The sequence below is a fragment of the Arvicanthis niloticus genome, chromosome 1 (genome assembly GCF_011762505.2).
Source record: "Arvicanthis niloticus isolate mArvNil1 chromosome 1, mArvNil1.pat.X, whole genome shotgun sequence".
In the NCBI taxonomy this organism is placed as follows: domain Eukaryota; kingdom Metazoa; phylum Chordata; class Mammalia; order Rodentia; family Muridae; genus Arvicanthis; species Arvicanthis niloticus.
This window is the reverse complement of record NC_047658.1, coordinates 135,418,024-135,441,947: the sequence shown is the minus strand read 5'-3', so window position 1 is coordinate 135,441,947 and position 23,924 is coordinate 135,418,024. Positions and strand designations below refer to the sequence as shown.

The 23,924-nt window shown below is 34.9% G+C and overlaps 1 protein-coding gene across 7 annotated transcripts in view; it reads left to right on the top strand.

Annotated features, from left to right (window-relative positions):
• Rfx3 (regulatory factor X3) overlaps positions 1 to 23,924 on the top strand; it is a 239,369-nt gene that overhangs the window by 8,652 nt on the left and 206,793 nt on the right. For 2 of the 7 annotated variants that reach the window (XM_076918830.1, XM_034523225.2), the window contains exon 2: positions 18,630 to 18,722. The exons of the other annotated variants lie outside the window; for them this stretch is intronic. In XM_076918830.1, coding sequence (XP_076774945.1) covers positions 18,653 to 18,722 — 70 coding nt within the window. In that variant the 5' untranslated portion in view covers positions 18,630 to 18,652. The remainder of the gene's footprint in view (positions 1 to 18,629; positions 18,723 to 23,924) is intronic. 7 annotated transcript variants of the gene reach the window in all.

Below are 23,924 nucleotides of genomic sequence, written 5' to 3'. Positions count from 1 at the left end.
TTGAATCTTCTGCCTCAGTCTCCCAAGTGTTGGGATTAAAAGTATGTACCATAGCCAGGCAGTGGTGGCACATGCCTTTAATCCCAGCACTTGGGAGGCAGAGGCAGGCAGATTTCTGAGTTTGAGGCCAGCCTGGTCTACAGAGTGAGTTCTAGGACAGCCGGGGCTACACAGAGAAACTCTGTCTCAAAAAACAAAAAAAAAAAAAACAAAAAACAACAAAAAAGTATGTACCATTACACCTGGTTTGAAGTGATATCTCAATTTATTTCTTTATACTTTGCTTTATATAGATGAATTTATGGATATATTTTTGGCAACAAAACCTAGCATTTTCCTTTGCTTTTATTGTTCTGACATTTTAAAGAGCCAAACTTTTACTTTTAGCTTCTGATTATATGTGATAAAAATCTTGACAATGAGTTTTGATAAAGTACTATCCTTAAGGTCATTAATAAAAACAGACTATTATACTAGCAATCTGGATATCTTTTTTACAGCTTTAAATGTACTTAAAGCATGTATTTTAATGTTGTATGGAGAAAACTGAACATAAAAATTTATTACACAAAAAATAAAATAAATTTTGATTTTTGTGATTATGTTGCAGCCTAGAGGATTTAAAATGCTTGTTTCAAAAGATTACACAGTTGAGGTGCTTGTAAAATAGTGTTTGGCTTAGATACTCTATGTGGTTGTGTGTCTGTATTTTTGTACACATTTAGAAAGTTATTTTACTGCGCGTTTTGTTAAGTGCTGAAGAATAGGGTTAGTGTTGTTTTCTCCTCACTGTTTTCTGCGTTATCATCATCTTGGAGGCCACAGTAGGAACCTTAATGCCTCAGTGCTGTGTTCTTGAGGCAGCGAAGTTGTGGGAAATATTTGATTAAGTAAGGTCTTCAGGTGACTTTTCTGTGAAGTTGGTAATATTTTATATAGTGCTTCACATTGTGTGATGACTTTTAGAAACTACTTTAGCTAAGGGGTACGTGTGTCAGAGCTGGTCAAAGGCAAAAATTACGGTTCATTTCAGTTAAAGTAGGGTTCAACATGACATCACTGGATTAACGTTCCACCATTCTATGCTTCAGAAGTTTGCTGAGTTTTAGAAGTTTTGAAAATTTAAATAATATTGAATGAGTTGCTATGATAGATGTGGCTTTATCTCTGAGCAAAAGTTTGGGCCATTCACTTTCCAAGTGAAGTATGATTCTTTTGTCTTTGAATTTGGAAAGAGAATATTTTGATTAGTTTAGGTTTGCATGAACATTTAATTTTCTTTGGAGTTAAAAGGAGTGCAAAGTGACCGTGGACTGGAGATGATGATCAGGATAACTTGGGAGAGGATGTGAGTGTTCTGATCCTGATACCTGATTCACCTTTAGTCTTATTTCCCTGTATAGCAGTAAATTAAGGTATCTCTGTACATAGTATAAGCTTTTTCATAAAGTTGTGCTTTGTTCAGTTTCCATTAGTGTTTAGAATTTCCCTTCTAAAACACACTATATGTGAACTTTGAAAGTTCTAGTTTTCCTTTGGTTTAAAATTCTTTGAATTGATGCCCATAGGTGGCACCCCATGCCTAGAACAACACTGGTCTGAAGGAATGGTATCAAAATAAGACTAAGTGGGAGTGGGATTATGTAATTGGAAACACTAAAATACAGACAGTGCCCATTACAGAGAGGAAAAGAGGTATTATCTTAGGAGCTATATGTAATTCCCAGTTTGATATGTACAGCAAATATAATAATGGCCCTAGAATTTGATTGTAAAACATTCTATCAGAATGCAAGACATATTTGGCTATACAGCATACAGGTTTTTAATGTTATATCAGTTGTTTAGCTTTAATAAGGGGTTTGTTTAAGTGAGTATTTGGTCCCATTACCATTTTGTTTAATTTAGGATTTGTGAACTGGCTCAATTTAGATTTTGATTAGATTTTTAAGACTTAGTTTGAAAATAAAATAAAAAAGTGGAATGTTAAATTCAAAATTGCATTTTCCTTTTGATAGGAATATAGTTTTAATGTTTCTAATTTTAGAAGGCTAAAACTGATGAGTGATACTTGGACATAAGAAATAATAGGAGATAATCAAAAATGGATGAAATTAGTAGAAAAATTATAATTAAAGATTAAACAAGGGTATATGAACAAATTAGTGAGAATAGTAAAATAATCATTTAAATGAGGTATCTATGGATTTTAACTAGTTGAAGAAGGTAAGGAATGGACTACTTAGGTTTTTAGGTTTTTATTTTTTCATTTTTTTGTAGTACCACATTTAAAGTTTTTTTTCACAAATATTTACAATAAGGCTTTCATACCTTGATTTTTTTTTGTATAAAATTTGACATTTCTAGAAGTTAGGCATAGAAAAGAATCAACTTAAGATATTGCATCAACATTTTTATTATTATTAAAGATGGATAATATTATTATACAAAATAATCAAATTCACATTCATTTGGGATCTCTGGTCATCTTATATTTAAAACTAGACATTTTGGAAGCTTGTATATCGTATGTGTATTATAAGAATCTATTCTTAAGATGTTTATATTTTGGTATATGTAAAACATGTCAAAGTAGAAGGGTATAATGAACCATGTGTACTTACCACAGAGACTTCACAAGTAGTATTAGTTGTTCTTAAAGCTTGCTTTTTTTTTTTTTTTTTTGAGACAGGGTTTCTCTGTATAGCCCTGGCTGTCCTGGAACTCACTCTGCAGACCATGCTAGCCTCAAACTCAGAAATCTACCTGCCTCTGCCTCCCAAGTGCTGGGATTAAAGGCGTGCGCCACCACTGCCCGGCCCGTTCTTAAAGCTTTTTAATAAAAGTGTACTTTGGTGCATGCCTGTAGTTCCAGCTACAGTGGAGGCTAAGGGTGGAGGCTTTCTTGAGCTCAGTAAATTATAGGTACATAATAGAAAGACTTGTTGCTGAAAGTAGCTCCAACCCTTTCTTATCCTGTGATGCTTTAAATATATTTTCAACTTTACAATTTAAGAACAGTTTCAATGGAGATTTGAAATGTTGATATAATATAGAGGGTAGATTGACCTTCATATTGCTTCTTCTGAGCACATTAAATTAGGAAATTTGTTTTTGCTTGCTGGCTAAAGTCATTTGTTTAGTAATGTCAGGCTTCTCTGTAATTTGATTAGTGAAAAGGGAGAGAGCCCAAGGACAGAAGCTCATGTTTGAAGGGTAGAGAAAAGTCTTGAGAAAAACCTTTCAGATGTGATGGAATTCATATTTGATCTGTCATTATTATTCCAACTTGCTTATGAAAAAGTTTGAATAAAACAGTTAACCATTTGTTTATTGTCGAGGGGAGAGAAGCAACTGCCTTCTGGAATAGTCAGCATGCTGGATGTGTGGCTCAGTTGTGATATCAGTTGGTAGGGTGCTCACCTAACATGTACAAGGCCTGGGATCCATCCCCAGCACCATAAATGACAGGAACTATGGATGGTGGCAAATGCCCATAATCCCAGCGCTGGGGAGGTGGGGGCTGGAGGATCCGAAGTTTGATGTCATTCTCAGCTACATAGTGAGTTCAGGCTGGTCTGAGACATGAGACTTTGCTTCAGAAAACTGAAATTAGCTACTCAATGCCATACTTAAGTTATCGTGATACATTATGAAGGAAGGGACATCTAGAAGCCAATGTATTATAATGATAACAAGTGTTATCATTCAAAATACTTTGTTTTCTGAATTCAGTATCTTCATGAAATACATGGGCTTATTTTTTCACTTATGTATTTTTTATTTGAGGTCATATAGTCAAGAAAAACATTTCCCCCTAATATTGAAGTCTAGAGCAAAAGCAGACAAAAAGCTGCTCCTCATCCCCAGATTACTCTTCTTTTGGAATATATTCTGTGATGAAATAACATATATTACAGATTATAATTATTGACCTTTGAATGAATAACACAAAATGTAGACTTCAGTTTTTTTATTTACAGGCTGGTCTTTTTGATATGAAATTATTAAATCAAGTGGTAAATGTATATAGTAAATAAGGCTTGATATTTTAACTTACATAACTTTAATTGTGTGATCTAAAGGTTTTAATGAAAATTCCTGTGACTTAAAATATTTTGTATCAGTCTTTAAAAATATATGTGTTACATGATAAATAGCCAGACTGGGTAGTGGAGTGATACTGAATAATCCAAACCATGTTGTGGTTAAATGATCTTGTGCTATAACTACACTTCTATAAGGAAACGTTTAAATAGGTAAGACTAGAGATGTAAGTCCTGGCCAGAGCATTTGCTCAATGAGGTCAAAGCCCTGGGTTTGAATCACCCAAATCAGAAACCATTAATAAGATGACGTAAAGTTTAAAAAATATTGAACCAAACACTTTAAACAAAATGAAAAATGTAAACCAGCAAACAAAAGATCATGGATTAGAATAACTAATAAAGTGATATTTATAGAAGATTTCATTATGAAACTAAGGCAGTGCCAACTTCAGCATTACATTTAGAAACTGTGTACAAGAAGCATAATTTTATTTGGTTTTATTATTTTACATTGCAGAAATATCAATAAAGCTTAGGAAATTTATTCTGACCAACCTTTACAAGTTGGGGTTTTTGTTTGCTTGTTTGTTTTTTAATTTGACTGTCCCTCTGTTATGAGATATAATTTAAAAGGCAGGTGTTTCTAACCTGAGAATAGTATATATAATATATCAGTACTATATATATCACAAATACATACATACTATATATATATATATATTTGTCTTATATGGAATAGCCACCTAACAACAAGCAGCTGTCGTCATTCAAATGAACTCCTGTTTCAATATATAAAAAGAAACACTAGCCAAAAAAATTTATCCAGGTGTTTTTGTTTTAGAACCTGTCAAAATGTTGTATGGGGAACCATAAATGCCATGTGATGAATTCTTCAGTTCTTGTATATTCAACTTGAGTCCCTCTCTCAGCTAAGCTATTCTACTGTGGTTGAGCTCAGATAAAGAAGCCAGGGTAGGGTTGGGTGGGTGGGGTGGTGAGGACAGGAGAGATGAATGGGTCTTTTAATACAGGCACACATGTTTACCAGTGACACACATGTGCCAGTCCACTAGAGACACAATTAGGATGTCTTCATCTTAACACTGGAGTGCTTACATTTCATGTGCACTCAGAGGTTATCTAAGAGAAACCCTTTTCTGTCACCCATTTACTTTGATGATAAGAAAGCTGAGGGTAAGTGACTTGTATGTTGAACCCCATACTCTTCACCTGGACACATTTCATGTAGCTAGTGAAAAACTTTCCTCACTGGCAAACACCACAAGTGTGATGCTTTGAACATTCTAGACTTTTTGTAGTTTATACTTTAAAATATCCTACTTTTCTAGAGAATGGAAGCATTTATAATTCTGCATTCAAAATCTGAGTACATTAAAAATTATTTCTAACTATAAAGCTTGGGTATAAGAATCGTTTAATTGTTCTGTTTTGCAGTGAATTAGAAGTAAAATTTATTATATCCTTTAAAACCCTTTAAAGGCTGTACACTAAATGAAAATACAGTATTGAAAACTCCTTTTGTCTGTTTCATTTGTACATTTTTTTTGTTTGTCATAATTGATGTTAAAATGTAAGGAATTCTCATGCTTGGTATGTACATTTTCACTATTTGTATGTGAAGGATGGGACCCAGGATCTCTTCCAGTCAGCATCTGCTCTGCCACTGAATTAGACCCCTAGCTCTTTTCTTCATTCCAATCTGAAAATCAGTTTATTAATTTAAAGCATGGAACTGCAGCTTCTTGTGGGTGACTCTATAGTGAAGCGAAAGTGAAATAATTGACCATGATATAGTTGTACAAGCTAAGGCTTGCCAACTGGGCTTTAAAGCTGTTGCTGTCTGTACTCTTAAATATGAATGAATGCACCAAAAAGAATGACTACTGGAGCAGACTGCCCTTAATTCCACAGTGATGGGAAACAATACACACAGCCATGCTGTTATATCACCTGTAATTTTGTAACTTGAGGTTTTGGGAGAATATTTTGTCTACCTATTAATCGTATTGGGACTATGGCCGGAAAAAGCAATTACCAAGACTCTGGATTCTTGCCCCTGCTTCCCAGTTGTAGAATTAATAATAAATCTTTGACCTCAGTCTTGAACAGCGTTTGCTCTCCTTTTTGTGATAGAGGTGTGTAAGTCGAACATTAACACTGTTGGTTATTTGAAGCAGTCTATCTGAGATTCACCAAGAAGATGACAGTAAACTTTCCAGCACACCCTGATTTCTCTGCAGTCTAATTTGTGGCACCAAATCTGAAGATACATATATATAAAGCAAGAGCAGGTTTCCTATGAGGGAAAACCATTTGTCATTTGCTCTTAGCAAGATAAATCCCCATAGACAGACCTTCTTGTAAAACAGTTCCCATTGGATTTATTCTCAACTTCAATAAAAAAGGAGATATGGTAAACAAAGGTATGACGAAATATTAGTTAGCTCTTGCATTTTTGCTGGAAAGTTCCCAGTCCTAACTCTCTGAGGTTTAAAACAGTACAATTTCATATGAATTAAGTGGGCCTCAGAATAGACTGCACAGTGTTGCTTTGTGCTCAGCTGATCTTGTTTTTAATGTGGAAAGTGATCAAAACAATTCATGTTTACATTTAAATGTATCTTTGTCACTAGTATATTTACTGAGCCATAAAATGGAAAATGGAAGTATTAAAAGTGTAATTTAGATGAAGAGAGTGCCAAATACTTTCAGGTATCGAATTAAAATATGAATTTAGAGAACAACTTAGAAGAGTACTTACTAGACTGTTGAATCTTTTGTGTATAAAGGGGAGAATATAAAATGCAAATGTACCTTTATATCATGAATTTATAACCTGGGTCATGTTTGCTTCAATTGATACACATTCACATTCATGTATATTTATATTAATATGTCTTCTAACAGTTTTTCTTTTTTAAAAAAATAACAGTTTTATATTTTTCTGGGTCAGAATCTGTTAATGCAGTGGTTTTCAACCTCCCTAATACTGCGACCCTTTCATATAATTTCTCATGTTGTGGTGACCCCCAACCATAAAATTATTTTGTTGCTACTTCATAACTGTAATTTTGCTACTGTTATAAATTGTAATATAAATATCTGATATGTAGGATATGTGATATGTGACCCCTCCTCAAAGGGGTAGTGGTTCACAGGTTGAGGACTACTGTTTAAGTGATTCAAAATAATTAAAATAAATTAATTTTGTTCTACATTGTGCCACCAAAGTGTTTAGCATTTTCCACTTGGAGATTTTAGTCTCTGGTGATTTTACACTCACACTTTACTACTTGGCTCTGCAATTCTGTTTCTCTAGCCAGCCTGGCTTAACTGTATTATGAACTGCTTAAAAACAGGTGGTGGCAGCCTTTAATCCCAGTGCTTGTGAAGCAGAGGGAGGTGAATCTCTGTGAGACCAATGCCAGCCTGGTCACTGAGTGAGTTCCCGACAGCCAAGGCTACACACAGAAACCCTGTCTTAAAAAATCCAAAACAAAACAAAGCAAACCCTCCAATCCAAAGCATTCATTCATTCATTCATTCATTCAATCAATCTTCTCCAAAACACCCCACTCTCCCCCCTAAAATCCCATGAATCTTGAACTGAACACATCTGGGTTTGAATCCCATAGTGCACTACCAACCAGGAGTTTTAACTCTTGGGCAGACTTCTTCAGATCTGATATGGAGTTGGTAACTTGGTTTGGAAGGCTCCGTTGTGTGATGCATATGAAAGTACTATGCTTGACAATGCAGTAAGCAAGCAAGCAAGCAAGCAAGCAAGCAAGAGTTGCTATCATTGTCCAGCATGGGCTCCTGAGTCTCACTGTGTTTGTTCTCTTAACACTTTGTTTTCAGTCTTTATTTTGCTTAGAATACGTTACATTTTGTTCTCTAATAATATTATCCGTGGTACTAATTAGAAATTGTCTTTTATAGTTTTGTTTTCTAAATGTTTGACATTTTGATATTGTAAGCTTCTTGAGGAAAGATCATGTGTTAGATTTTATAAACTCTGTATCAGAGCCAGTGTCCTTTCCTAGGAGAAGAAATCAATCATTTGTTGATTAAGCTTCAGATTGTATTGTATAATCAACTATTTTCTCATTTATTCAATCCAAAAATTTAATTGCCATTAGAACAGTTTTTTTTTTTTTTTTTTTTGTTTTTTTTTTTTTTTTTAGTAAGGGTTTTTCTGTGTAACACTGGCTGTCCTGGAACTCACTCTGTAGACCAGACTGGCTTTCAACTCAGAGATTCTCCTGCTTCTGCCTCCTGAGTGCTGTGTGTCACCATCACCAGCTATAATAGTAACTTTTTAATGAATATCATGTGTTTATTTACTTCCTTTTGCAAAAAACGTATTTAATGGCATAAATGAATGAGATTTTTGGCATTTCATTAAGTAAATTACTACCTAGTTAACAGTAAATTTGGGTTGACTTTACTCTGTCTCCTTTTCTCTTAACTTTTCATATGATAATTTGTTTCTTCTCTATGTATTCTGTATGCCTGTGGGTGCATGTGTGGGGTGGTGTGAAGGTAAGAGAACAACCTCTGTGTGCCATCCCGAGGGAAGTACCTTCCGCCCTTTGTTTGTGATGGACTCATTGGTCTGGCCCTTTGCCAGCATAGGTGAGCCTAGAGCTTCCTTAGCAGAGCATACCACCATGCCCTTTGTGTTCTGTGGGTTGTGTGGATGCAGACTCTAGTCCTCCACCTTACTTACTGAGTCATTTCTCTGACCCGCATTTCCACTTTGTATATTCATGCATTTATTGATCAATTATTGACACAAAATGAATCAAGAAGTGAATTGCTGTACATACAGCATCGAGCAAAATGTCCTGGAAGAGTTTTTCAAACAATGAGAGGTGAAGGAGACAGACAGTAAATGGAAATGGATTATAGTGGATGGTTGTAAATGCTATGGAGAGAGCGTAGGTGAGGAAGAAGGATGGAGACGGCTCAGGGGTAGAAAACATCTATGTTTAATTGCATTCAGAACTTGCAGACCTGTGAACAAAGGCATGAAGGAGTCTTTGGATGCTTTTTCAGTGTGACTTTGTGTATTTTTGCTATTGATGCTTTTTTGCTATATTAGCAGTTTATCCCCATTTGTTTTCATGGCATATTCTGTTTTTCTGTTTGGACTCTTATTTTAAATTTTATATGCCTTTCCCTGAAAAAAAATGTGTGTGGGTGTTTGTATGTGTGTGTGTCCCCTGAGAACTATAGTCATACACTTGAGAGATTTGGAAAATAAACCCTTCATGCGTCCAAGGTTCTTTTGAAAAACTTTGAACTATTGCTAAAATGTATTCTAAGTACCTAAACTAAACCCATGTGTAAAGGAAAAAATGTAAAGATTTTAATTAATAGAAATGGCCAGACTTCAGTTTATTGGTTGTTTTCTCAATTTGCTTATGTGTAACTTTAACATGGAAAAAATCTTTGTTTATGATAGAGTCTATTTTAAAATACCCCCCCCACTCTTAAAATTTTAATATCATTGCTTATATACTATAGGCATCATATCTCATCATTAATCATAGTCATGAGTCAATTTTATTTATAAAACTTTGAATATGCAAATAGACAAATGAAAGGTTATTTAGAAGTTACTGATGGAGGCAAATTGTCTTGAATTTTGTTATTTTGCATAATGATTGTCATTTTGACATTATTAAGTGTAGAATTTTCAGTTTGTTCATGTCAAAATCATATTTTCCATTTCAATTCATTGGAAAATATTCAGCATTATCTGCCTGTTATCCATTGTGAAATAGCTTTATATTTGAGGCTATTGTTGTTGCACATCGGAAAGCTTAAAAATGGTACACATACATGTAATATGAGGAAGGTAGGTATTTTATAGCATTTCAGTAAAAATTAGTGGATTTTCTTGTGCAACCTTAAGCAAAACAAAACCTTTCTCTAACCTTATGTAATTATATATGCAATGTTATTTAAAATTTTATTGTCTTTTAATTAGTGGTGTGTATATGCCTATTAATATACATACTACTGCATGCTGTGGGAGTCTAAGTACAACTTACGAAAGTAGGTTCTTTTCTTCTACCGTGTGGGTCCTAGTGAAATAATTAGAAGAAGCAAACTAAGGATGCATTGTTTGATGAGAGAAGAAACCTTGGCTTTGGTCCTCACAACCATCAGAAGGGAGGAGCCTAGCTTGTGTCCCTTGGCATGCTTTTCCTTTTTTCTTTGTAGTTGCAAAGGAATAATTAGTATTTAATAAAACTTGCACCTGCAAGTCATTGGTCACCCATCTTAGCTATGTGATGTATCAAACACAGACAATTCCCTATTTAAAAACAATTATGAAAATAAAATATATATAGAACTTAGTTCTATTTAACATTTACCGAAGAGCTTGGATTTAAGAAAGTACAATTAGAAGGTAGGTATTTGGGTATGAAGTATGGTAGGGTGGTACAAATCTAGGGATTTATAAAGAGGATACACAGTTGCTTAGCATAATGTATCTGATGAAGCATCATAGCTTGGCGTCTTTTAAGGATGTTACGCTTCACACTGTAGCTGTATTATCTCAAGGAGGCAAGGACCAGTGAGCAGCAGAAAACACTCTAGCAAGACTTAGAATTTTACGTATGTATACTCACTTATTTTATTTTTATTCCATTGTTATTTAGTTAATTTTACTTAATAAGCTCCTAAATATCAAAATATCATATGCCTAATATAGGACTTTATTTTTATTAGATCAGTTTTTTTTCCTGACAAGATTAGAACAAAGATAATGTATTTGTCAAATAATCAGAAATTAAATAAATTCTTTGGAGCTTAATAAATTTGCTAGCACATGCCCTGTAAATAATATACTCCTAAGTCAAATGTGGTTTTAATAATTTTATTGGTTGCTGTGTATGTGTATCTACAGTATTGTATTGTAATGTTTTGATATTTTTTATGAACTAAGTATTGAAATTACTTAAAAACATTTCTCATAGATCGGGCTCTTCAGCTTTAGACTTAAAAATTTCTTATTAGGTATGAACATTAGAAACTTTCAGCTATTTCTTTAGAAATTAAATAATCTGTACTTGATTTTCTTAGCATGTGCCAATGACATGCTTGACTATTGAAAATGAAACATTTCTGAGTCTTGTACCTTTCTTAGGAAGTAAGAGTGGATACAAGAAATATAAAACTTTTGAAAGTAGGTTTTCCTACCTTTTTTGTTAGCCTCACATTTGTAAAGTCTCTCTCCACATGTTTTTCTACCAGTACCTCTTTCTAGAGTGTGTTGTCTCTGTCACCATTTTCTGGCTGACTGTTCCTGTTTGTTCTGTTTTCAGGCTGGCTTTATTTACAAACTGTCAGCTATAAATCTTCCAGTCTTCCTTTTAGAGCTCAGGCCCCAGTTTTGGTCAGAATTGCTCCTCAGCTTCAGCCTCCTTCAGCTTTCCTTTTGTATTCATCCTCTTTTGTTTTGGGAGAGTTGTTCCACAGTCTCCTGCTTGTTGCTTCTGGGAACTCTGAGAGAAATGGTTTTCTCCGCTCTGCCCCTGTGGTGTGTAATGAGAAGAAATGAAAGCAGTGCTAAGAGATAGCTTTGGCTCTTTCAAAGTGAGGAAGGTAGGGCACTGACAGATGGAAATGTTCCCAGTGCAGTAGAAGGGCTAAAGATTGTAAGGAATATGGAAAGAATGCCCATCTTAAGTTTTTCAAATTTATAGTTAAGGTTGAAAAGTTGCTGGCAGTATTAATAAAACCAGAATGTCAATGGAAAACCCTGAATATACTCTTTAAAGTTGAGTTAATTGTTATTAAATAACTTATTTCTATTTTTTTTGGTATTTTATAATATTACATCTTTGTCTTTTTCTTCAAATACTTTATAAAAATGGGCCTAATGTGTATAAACATGTAAGTTAGTACAATTTCTTCTTTTAAAGGCTGTAGTTGGTTCCCCTACTCGTTGCCACTGTGTGGTTCAACAATCTGTTTAGCAGAATTTTATTGGCAAGACTCCTTGATATTCTTGTCTAATTAAAATAAAATAATGTTTAACGTAGTGAATTTATGTGAATAACTTATTCAGCATTAATCTTAAAAGTATAGAATATTTGAGATAGAATAGATTCTGTGAGTTAATATAAAAATATTACTGGTCAACTGAGACGAATAGAGAAAACATTTTTATAGTAAAGTGCTGTCTAGAATTTCCTTTTATAGTTTCACTGCTACTACTTTTATAAATATTAGGTTACTAAGTTTACTTTTCTATTGTTGGACTAATAATAGATTTTGAAAAATCAAAGTCAAAGGTACTTAGCGCTGTTCTATACCCTTCACTCCCATCAAAGCTTGCTGGATTCATTTATATATATTACAACCTTTTAGGGGACTATATAGAAAGAAAAACTTGGGGTGGTAGGTGGTATAATTGAAATGTAGATCATAATCTGTTTGTTTTACCAAATTAGTTAGGGGTTCTGAGGATACATTTTGAATATCTGTGTATGTTTAGCATTTCATCCCTTTGTTAGAAATCTCTCAGTGTGACTTGGTTTTAATAGGATGTGTCTTGAATTGTGGGCCAATCACTCTTGAAAAGTATTAAGCCCTTTAAACACACTGGTCAGCCCCACAGAGGGAAGCCTACAGGTTTATTAGCACTGCTTGGCCTGAAAGCACAGCATACCCTTTTAGGTTGCACAGCAACAGACTCCTAGCAACCATAATAGATTGAATTTCTAAGAGTGACCGGGCCGGATGTAATAATAAAGCAAGAGGTACAAACAGTTGTCATGGTTTTCTTTTCACAGCAAGCTAGTTTGATTTAGGGGAGCTTAGCTTTTCAAAAATGGGCAAACTTCTAATAAAACTATTACTGTTTGTACATAGGACTTTTGGTGTTACCATGGCAATAATGGTACCAAAATTTAAGAGTCATGGGTTAATAATATACTTATAATAAAACAAAAGTTAAAAGGATTGTTATCTAAAGTTTTTAGGAGGAATGTTTTAACAGGATGTTACCATAAACTTAAGTTAGAATTGGAGCCCAGATAATGCTAATACCCCTTTTAAAAATAAAAATTTCATTATCTTTATGTTTTCTTTCTTTTTGGCATTCTATTTTAATTTTAATGCAGTTCCCTATAGTTTTATGTTATAATGTAATTGAACACTCATATAAAACTCATCATGTTACAAATTTCAAAACATTAAAAAACAACTTATTTGGTATGCTTTGAAGTTATAAACCAATTGATGCAGATAATTTATTAGTGAAACAATAAAGAAGTATTTAATCGTTCACATTGATAGGAGAAGCACTGTTTGTCTACAGATGTAATGTGCTCTGATGGCCTCAGCATTCTTTCTGTTTAGTGTTTGTTTGCTAATGTTTCTGGGAAAGGAACTTAATTCGGATCCAGTCACAGGCTGAAGAAGGATGCTTCCATCAAAGAAAGGGACTCTAGCTGTTGGAGTTGAGAGTAGTACTGCAGCCTTTGACAGCAGTAAGCTGTAAATATACACATATGCTAATACCCTTGATTTGTTCATCTTTTGTGTCAGCATTTGGAAAAGATTGTTAAAGTGGCAGTTGTAGTAAAGACTAGCAATTACATTAAAGAGCAGAAATTAGGTATTTGTGACCTATTATATTTCATTAAAAGACTTCCTTATTAAAATGGCACTGCTTACTCGGATTACTTGACAGCTGCCCAAAATAGATTAGAAAATACACAGTTTCAGCTAAAGGTGAAATCAACCTTCTAAGCAAATAAACTCCTAGCATAGGACAAATAATAAATTGTATAGTATAAGCCTTTTTAAACAATAAATTTGCTTTTGGGAGAAATGTTTATCAGTGGCTAAATAACATGCTCCCTTAGTGTTCCTTTAGAAAGAGCACACTAGCAATGGGATTCCCCACTGAGATGTCTTCCACGCTCATCTGAGATTGCACTAGCTTTTCACTAGACAATTGACTTTGAGAAGTAAAGATCTAGGAAGCAGCATGGCTTCCATCTTGTACCCACAACTCAAACTTTGGAAACTTCATTACTAGGTTGTTTCTGAAATATTCTAAGTGTCCTTTTCTTGAGCCAATTTATCCCCAGTGAGTTCAGTACTTGAACTTTAGGCATCCCCTTCACAATAATGATTTGTATGCTTTTTCTAGACAAAGATTTTTTTTATCTTCTTTGGCTTTTACTAACTTCTAGTATTTCTCATTGCTTCAGAAAACACACAGTAAACCAATTCTTGTTTCTTTGTCCCTGTCTGCTACACTATCAAGTATGGGATAAGCACTGTAGAACATTCTGTGAGTACCAAATTATACTTCACAGTTGAAAACACACACACACACACACACACACACACACACACACACACAGACTTAATATGAAACGGATATATACAAAATTGACTTGTCAGAATTTGCAATATTAATAGAAAGCTGCTGTATGTATATGGAACTGTATAATTTTCACAAAGTCCCAAACTAAGCTATGTGAGACACTCATAATAATTCTACTTACACACAACCTAAATAAGTACCTGGTAGAAGTTGGAGTGGGGTAGTACCATGAATTGTATCTTACAGTTGTGAGGCAGGGCTTATGCACACCATAGTTATAGATCTATGTATGTAAAGAGTTGGAAGAGTTCCTTGGTAATAGTGAAACAAATGAAATAGACAAGAGAAGACAGTTTAAACATGGCTAGGATGTTACCAGCCAGCAGATATTTTAGAAGGAGGATCTAATGTGAAGATGAAAGTGGTTTTTACTGTGATGAACTTGGCAGATACATGTAGGATAGATAATAGACCTCTCCCATGAAGACCTGTAAAGTAGGATTATGGTTTAATTTCCAAAGGCCTTGCTCAAACTCCTTTTGCTCTTCTGTTACATTGAATTCATGGGGTGGGGGTGCAGATAACCCCTATTGAATGAGGTCGTATTACAAAGTGTGAACAAGTGTAACACCAGCTATATGCTTGGCACTATGACACTGAGTAGTATTATTGTCAGTGTAGCACTTGATTAGTAAGTACAAGTGAGGGTACTGTACTAATCGTTATCAATTGTAATAAAGATTTAATCTGAGGAAACATTTGTGTAAAGAGGATGGTAGGAATCATGCCGGTCTCTACATCAATAACGGTCACAAATCATATTCCTATGCACTTAAATACTTACCAAGAAGTATTATGGAACATGTTTTATCATTGTAACTTGACTAGTTCTTTCGCGACACTGGCAAGAGGAGAACTGACTCATCATCCTTTTCCCAAACTATAGTTCACCTCCTTCCTCGATGTCCCAGGTGCTTTACTGTAGCTTGCTCATAGGTATACTCAACTATGTAGCCTGGCCCCATTGTTTTCAAGCTCTCATCCTGACAACTCCTGAGTCTAGAAGTGAGTATGCCTGCCTCTATCTGCACTGGGAAGGGTAGTTCATGGCTGTGTGCTGTGCAGTCTTCAGGATCAACTTTAGTAGATTGATAAGGGGTCAGCATGACACTGAATTGAACAAACTTCTTGTCCTATGAGCTTATCCCTAGACAGAGTCATAGCTGACATGCAGAAGTTCAAGGAGGGGCTGTAGAGATGGCTCAGATATTAAGAACACTTGTCACTTTTCCAGAGGATCCAGGGTCATAGCCCAACAACAGTACCTGATAGCTTAGAACCATCAGTAATTTTAGTTTCAGAGGATCTGACTCTTTTCTGGCCTCCATGGACACTGCCGCACAAACATCCGTGCAGGCAGAGTATCCCGCGCAGATACCTCCCGCCCCCGGCCCCCAGCAAGGACTTGGAACAGTGGTTTCTCTTGCCCGCTGTCAAGATGGTGATGGAAGTGCCTATTTGACAGAATGATAGATCAACAGGGCTTCTTCCTGTATTTGTGAAGTGCCATAAGAATGAAAAGGCTAAAAGATAGCTTGGTTCTTGGTGGCTTGTAGAGAAAAACAGTGTAGTACAGATGGGAAATAACCTTGTATTCGTTACCACTGTATCTACTAGCATCTAGTCACTTTCACATACATTGCTAACCTGAGTAAGAAGTTACCATAGAATATAACAAGAGGGAAATAAATTACTGAGAAGTCACCATAGAACTTAGGACACTAGGGAGGACATTTGGTTGACTTGGTACTGTGTCAGTGCATTGCATGCAAGGATCTTTGTATATATGGTATCCAACATGCTTCTTTTACTTGAGTTATTGAATATGAACAGGCTCTTAAGGAATAAATTAGACTTAATGTTAAAGTGATGGGTGGTAAGGCAAACTTTCATCAATGAACTAGTGTGGTAGCTGTGGAACTTGCAATACCTTAAAAGATCTGAGCAATTGTATCACAGTGTGGTGGGAAATAGAGAAACAGCTGGTGCAAGCAGAGATATTGTTTATAGCCTATTTGGAGAGGAGGAATCGGCAAAGATAAACTGACTATAATTTAGCATGGACTTACACAAGGTTGACATAAGGAAGGATATTTGGAGAGAATAATTAGAATTAAAGGAGTAGGTAGAAGATTTAAAAAAAATCTGTAATTATAAGTCTGTATGATTAATTATGTTGCTTAAAATCACTGTGAAACATGTAGTCACTTCATTTATAACATATACAATAAACTGATTTGAGAGAACATTCATAGTGCAACAGACATATCTGATCATGTAGAGTTTAAATTGTCCATTTCTTTTGAGAGTGGGTTCATTAATTAGTATAGACTGTTTCATTTTGCTGAATGTAACTTGTAATTCCCTAGATATAAAAAAACACCTGTGATTATTTTGTGAGCCTTGTCTTTAGTTAGTCCTAAATACATGTATTTAGATTTGCTACCTGTTCATATAGACTCAGCTGTGCCTGTTTGCTTTGCTACTTTTCCAAGTTTAATGGACCAATATAAAAATTTATGGCAACTGTTACTTAATTCACTTCTGCCTTTAAGGAAAATGAAAACAAAACCAAATCATGCTAGAAAACTGTTGCTGTGTATAGTTGACTAAAATATACACACTATGCTAAACTCATCTGGGGTATCATGGACCACATTTTAGGCCAGCAAAACCAGTCTGAACAGGTTTAAACAGATGCATAAATGTATGTTGTGGTATCATTGTTATTATAAGTTAGTCAACAATACAGTTGTATTAGAAATAAAGAACAATGGTTTCAAAGTAAACTTTTCTATTTTTCTAGAGATTTCTTTATAAAAACAAAACAAAATATGGAAATTACTGTGCACACACTTTTCTTTCTTTTCTTTTTTTTAAATTCTGTCATATATTACATCTTGATTGCAGTTTCCCCTCCCTCCACTCTTCCCAGTTCTCTCTTCCTTCTGCCCCAGATCCACTCCTTCTCCCTTGCCCTTCAGAAAAGCAGGCCTCCCATGGATACCAACTAAACACAGAATAGCAAGTTCCAGTAAGACTGGCCACAAACCCTTACATCAAAGCTGGCCAAGGCAACCCAGTAGGAATTAAAGGGTCCCAAGAGCAGGCGAATGAATGAAAGACAACCCACACTCCCACTGTTAGTAGTAGAACAACTATATAGAACCATAATATATATGCTGAGGACTTAGGTCAGACCCATACAGGCTCCACTGTGCACTTTAATCCCAGCACTCATGAGGTAGGGGCAGGCTGATCTTTGAGTCTGAAGCTAAGCTAGTCTACACAGTAAGATCTTGTTTTGAATTTTTTTCTATAAAGTTGATTATTGTATGTTTTTTTTGCTACTTTTTTCAGCTTTATGATTTGTTTGCTTTGCTTCCTTATTTCCAAGAAATCCTATTTAAGATTTGAGCTAATATATATTTTCTGTTAATCTTTTCTCCTTTTTATTTCCTTAAATACAGAAAGTTAGCAGAATGCTTTTCAGCGTTGTTCTTTTCACATTGTGAAGTACACATTCAAAAAAATCCCATTTTATTTTTCCTTTTTTTATTTTATTTTTTTATTCTACATTTTTCCAATAATTAAAATATTTTTGTTCTTTGAATTCTAGTTCATTAAGACATATTTACATTTGCTCCCTGTAAAATAGATGCAATATCTCTTTTTTTTTGCTTAATAAGAAACAAGAGATTTAGTTATACAAAGAGTACTTTTAAATAATTGAGACATATGCAGTGATTTAAAATAATCAACAGTTTTGAGATATTTAAAAGATTGTTTTATCTTAATCTGATATTTTGTTTTTAAGCATGTTTGAGCTTTTGGTAGTTCTGACATTTTATGAAAAAGTCCCTTGAGTTTGGCTGGTGGAAAGACTAGGGATAAATTGATCACATGTCATCTATTACCCATGTGGGATACAAATTGTAGTATATACACTTGACTGTCAAATATAGAATCTCAAGTCTGAAGTATTTTTCAAAAGTGGATATTTAAATTTTGGAATGTGCTTTTCCTTTTTTGGTGTTGAACAGTTAATATGGTGAGGAGCTGTATAGTCTTTCACAACTATATATGTATTAGAAACATTATTAGATTGTGTTATGTAATTCTTTTAAATGCTTCAGGAGACCTGTTTATCCGTGGTGCTATGGAAACTATAAGAGAACTTCTCTCTGATGTCTATCACCTACCCCCTCTGTCACCTCCAGCTGTCTCAGGTAGGAATAAAGGATGCTGTATTTAAAAGTCATATAGCTATCACCCAGAATTTATAAGAAAGCAATGAGAAAGCATTCATATCCCTGTATTTGACACCATCAAGTACTTTTTAGGCTTAGAGGAATTTAGTGAGATCAAAAGTAGAAGATGTAGTCTTCTCATATGGCTTTGGTTCCCATGTATCAACCTCTATAATGTCTGGATCAGGTATCCTAAAATGAACCAAAGAGTTGTATATATTCCCTGCATTTCTAAACTAGTTATGTTACCAGACACCATGCACATATTACAATCTACTTAAGAGTAGAAAAACAGCAGTCATTTTATTGAAATTCAGATAATGGCACAATGGCACTTGGATCAGTGGATCTTAACTATTTGGCGAGTAATTAGCTATAATGCTTCTGACGATGTCATAATTCCTCCATTCAATAATGGCTTGGTTACTACAGTTTGGTTATGGGAACCTTTGCTTTCATTGCAAAAAAAATACCATTAGAAGGAGGCCTTCCTTTGGCATTCAGAAATGTGAAATGAGCTGAGATAGATGTGTAGTGAATGGGAAGCTTATCTGGAGGGATAGGCTTTGTGTCTGAGTACTTATAAGATAGACATTGCTCTTGAGTTTTGTTTACATTCAGTGTATTTTCTTACAACCCCAAATTGTTGGAATTCAATGATCAGTTTATCAAGGTTGATAAAACCTTATTATTGTGCCATTTTCTTTTTTTAAATGAAATTCAAACAATTATAATTGGTATCTTCAAGTAATTATATGATTTCCCTTTTCACAGGTGATCTAGTAATGGAATGTTTGTAATGGTTTTAAATGTAATTTACTTTCCCCTGATATGATGCTGGTTATTGAACTCTGGGCCTCATGCATGCTAGGCAAATGCTCTGAGCTGTACAGCAGACCTAATGTACTTACCTTTTTCTGTAGTGTGGATCAGACCTACTATCTCCCATTGGCTAAGTAAGAGGCCTATCCCTGAGCGACACTCAGCATTCAATTTGTCTTTAAGAGCTACCATTTCATGTCCATTTCATGGACCTATGAGCCTTTATATATTTCTACTGAAAGATGTGCTGATAAATAGAATCTATCAAAGTTCTGGATTCTTTAACTAGCCTTTCTTACTGAGGAGAATCTTTAGGTTTTTGGGAAAAGTAAATGCATAGGCTGTGAATTAAAGAACAAGGCCAAAGGGAAATAAGAACTATCTCCTCAAGAGCTAAAGAGAAACCAAGTCTGTACCATTGATCTACCTGCCGCCTGACTCTGTACCAATACCATACAGTATTTACCACACACACACACACACACACACAGAGAGAGAGAGAGAGAGAGACAGACAGACAGACAGACAGACAGAGACACAGAGACAAAGAGATACAGAGATACAGAGATACAGAGATACAGAAAAGCAGAGGCATACAGAGAGATAGAGACAGAGACAACAAGGCCTCATTCTGAAGATGCTTTGTTTCAGCCTCCCAAGTACTGAAATTGCTGGGATTATAGTTATACACTCTGATGCTGTAGCCTCCCCTTCAAACTTGTGTTTTGTAAATGTCCTCCAGAGATTGCACCAAAAGTTCCCCTGTACATTTTCAAGATTTTTATCATGGATATAAGGTTACAATACAGTTTTAAGAATGGTGATTAATTTTGTGTCTGAGCCCTCACAACATGATTTGAAACACAAGTATGCATTTATGTATAGGAATTATATTTAAGAGCTATGATTTTATCAAAGTGTATCTAAAGTACTAGCTCTTTCAGATAGTTTGCTAGGATATGTGGTAATTTTCTTGTATTTTTCAACTATTGCAGTTGTTAATCAAATCGGTCTGATATTCTTTTTACTTACTGAGAATATCTGACTATAGACATTGTATATCTAATCATTATACTAGCTTATGTGAATTTGTGCAAAGAGCCTGGTTGCAGTATATTTTTAGAGGCAATATACAGTACATAAACCAATGAATGGGCTGGTGGAATCTTTTCCTTAGGTAAGTAGTGGAAGAAGCGTCCTAAAGTCATCCCAAGAAAAGAAGCAAGGAACACTTTTATGTGTCTCTCCTTACACCATTTTTTAATTTTGCTCTGATATTTAGACTTTCTTTAGTTTTGGTAGCATTAATCTCTTAAATAAATAAAATAAAATGAATAAGGTTATTGGAAAGGGGAATGAAGGAAAGGAAGCAAATATATATATATATATTTCAGTAATTATAATTTATATAGTAATTTATAGACTTTTTAATTTTTTGTGTGTGTGTGTGTGTGTGTGTAGTGTTTGTAAGAGCTTGCTGTGGCTGGTTGGTTTATGGTGTAGCCATTGGCTCCTTGTTGTAAATGGAGAAGCAGTAACAGATTGAGAAACACAATTTGAGTAGTGCAGTTCTTATGTCAATGATGTAACTGTGAAGTGTGATATGACTCTGTTCTATTCCACATATTAGGAACTTTGAAATTGTTTTGAAGTTGAAAGCAATTCTGCAGGAACCACATTGATGGGGATTACTGGAAGTTGAGCTCAGTCTGCAGAGTAGATTTGTTTTTGTTTCTTTCACATGGGCTCATGTGTTCCAAAATTTCAGCCATTCACAACTCTGTATGGTTGTCTATAAACTAAGAATAGCTAACTATGTCTCTTTTTGTTCTTCTTTATTTTGGTATAAGTGGTGATCAGTGTTATATATACTACCTCTTTTCTTATTGGTTATTGTGGATCTAAATAGAAAGTTTATACTCTTGATGTTCCTCTCTTTCCCTCCTTCCCTCTGTCCTTCCCTCTTTTCCCCCTCCCTCCCTCCCTCCCCCCCTCCCTCCCTCCCTCCCTCCCTCCCTCCCTCCTTCCCTCCCTCCCTCCCTCCCTCTTACCCTCCTTTCCTTCCTTCCTTTCTTTTTTCTTCCTTCTTTCCTTCTTAATGAATATTTCCTTGACTTTACATACTCTACAGGGAATAAAAATAATTGAAAAAAATCAGGGCCTGAAATAATTTTTAAGATACTAATTTAAAAAATATATAAGTAGAAAAAAATTGCTAAACACATAAGAGTCCTATATGAACTACTTAGTGTCTAAAGTACAAAGTAACATGAGTAAGCATAGTAGTTGTTCCTTATGGCATTTAAAGTGTCACTTGGTGTCATCACACAAATCCTGGCAATTACATCTGATTTTGACAGGGTCATTTTCATGAGCTACTCTGTTTACAGAGTGAAAGTGCTAGATCATGATAATCTTCAAAAATAGTGGTAGAAGTCCTAGGAATGATTTCTTTTTCATATCAGAGAATTGTAGAGTCTTTCTTATGTAAGTTCCAATGTGGGTTTTCTTGATACACAAACATACACTTAGTTCTTACTGTATTGTAATAATCCATGAAATGTTTTATCTACAAACACAGAAGAAATCTTAAAATCAGTGGTTCTTCAAAACCATAATGAAATTTAATAAGGGTTAAGTGTAAAATACACAAATTCAAGTTAAAAGTAGCTATTTAGACTCAAATTTAATTCAATTGTTTAGACTCAATTTATTCTACAATTTGAATCTGTGTCTGGAGTTTATGTTCTAAAAGGCAGTGACATCTGTTTTTCTGAAAGTGGTTAATGAGCTTTTAGCTTAATGTGCTAAGCTGAACACCCCTAGGTAATGTGATTCAGTGATTTTCTCCACAGTACATTCTGGACATGGAGTGATTGACAGGGTCCCCAAAATGACAGCAGAATGCTCTTGATAGGGGGAGTGAGCAAAAGTTTGCACCACAGGTGTGCTGTCAGTGCAAGTGACTCAAATTTGTAACCCAAGTAATTTGCATTATCTTTTTTCATTGTTAGGATTTTTTCTTCTAAAATTAATGATGTGGATAAAAAAGAATTAACTTATTTCTTTGAAAACCAGACCTATGTGAACAAGCTTAAGTTATAGAAAGGGCAATTTTATTTTGTCATAAAGAAGACCCTCCTTAAAGGTCCCTAAACTTTGGAGTAGCCAGACAGATATTTCAAGTGTTAGGTAACTTACATCCCACCATGTCTTCAAGACTAAAAGGATTAGTTATTCACCTAAATAGTAAGTGTATTCTTTAAGTGTCTGCCAAGTTTTGTTAGAATTATGCTACCAACTACTTTGAAGAATAATGCTATATTCTTGCTGTACTCATGACTAAAAATGACATGTGCAATTTTTGGAGATATGTAAATTATTTTTCATATTAAGATTTAAAATGTGAGTGCATTTGAGATTATGGTGCTGAAATTCCTTTATCATGTAAAAGAAATCCCATGTTGGGCCTGGAGAAATGCTGCCCTTGCAGAGGACCCATGACCAGTTCCAGGCACTCACATGGCAGCTTACAGCTGACTGGGACTCCTGTCTCGGGGAATCCTGTCTCCATCTCTTGGTCTCCTCAGCACCAGGTTTTCATGTGACACACACACACATTCATATGCATAAAGATTAAAAATATTTTTAAAAATCCATGTTATTTTGTATGTTTTTAGAATACTTGATAAAGAATATAGAAGAGGCCTTAATTAGTCAAGAATGAGGCGGAAACAATGCTCCCCATCAACTATTACTGACAGTCTTGCTCTTACATGGTAACTAGTTAACACTTCAGAGCACTGATGGTTAATAGATACTGTGTGTCAAACACTGCAATAAGTACCTTATTCAGCTCCTATAATCTTCACATTAACTCCAGATTCCATGATCGCTTCATTATATAGATTCATTCTTTGCACTTCTTGTCACTGATTAATTACTTGCAATCCAAATTGTCATTAAAACTGCTCATTTTTTTAACCGCTGGGGAAAAAAAAAAGTTCCTAGAGATGTGACTCCATGTAGAGCATGTGCTTGCTGTGCAGGAGGCCCTTATGTCTCAAGAGCACATAAATAAGAACACAAATTCTGCTGTTATCTTTGTGAAGTTGTATGTAAATGTAAGTTTATTGTTTTTTTCCCAGATGATGTTGAGATGTTATAATTGACTTATGACTTATAAAAGTCCTGTGGGATAAAGGTGTGTTGTATTTACATGTTTATTGACATCACCACCACCACCACCACCACCACCACCACCATCATCATCATCATCATCATTTTGTTATTATTTGAGAGAGGGTCACACTCTCTAGCCCTGGCTGGCATGGAACACTCCCTGTGTAGCTTAAATTG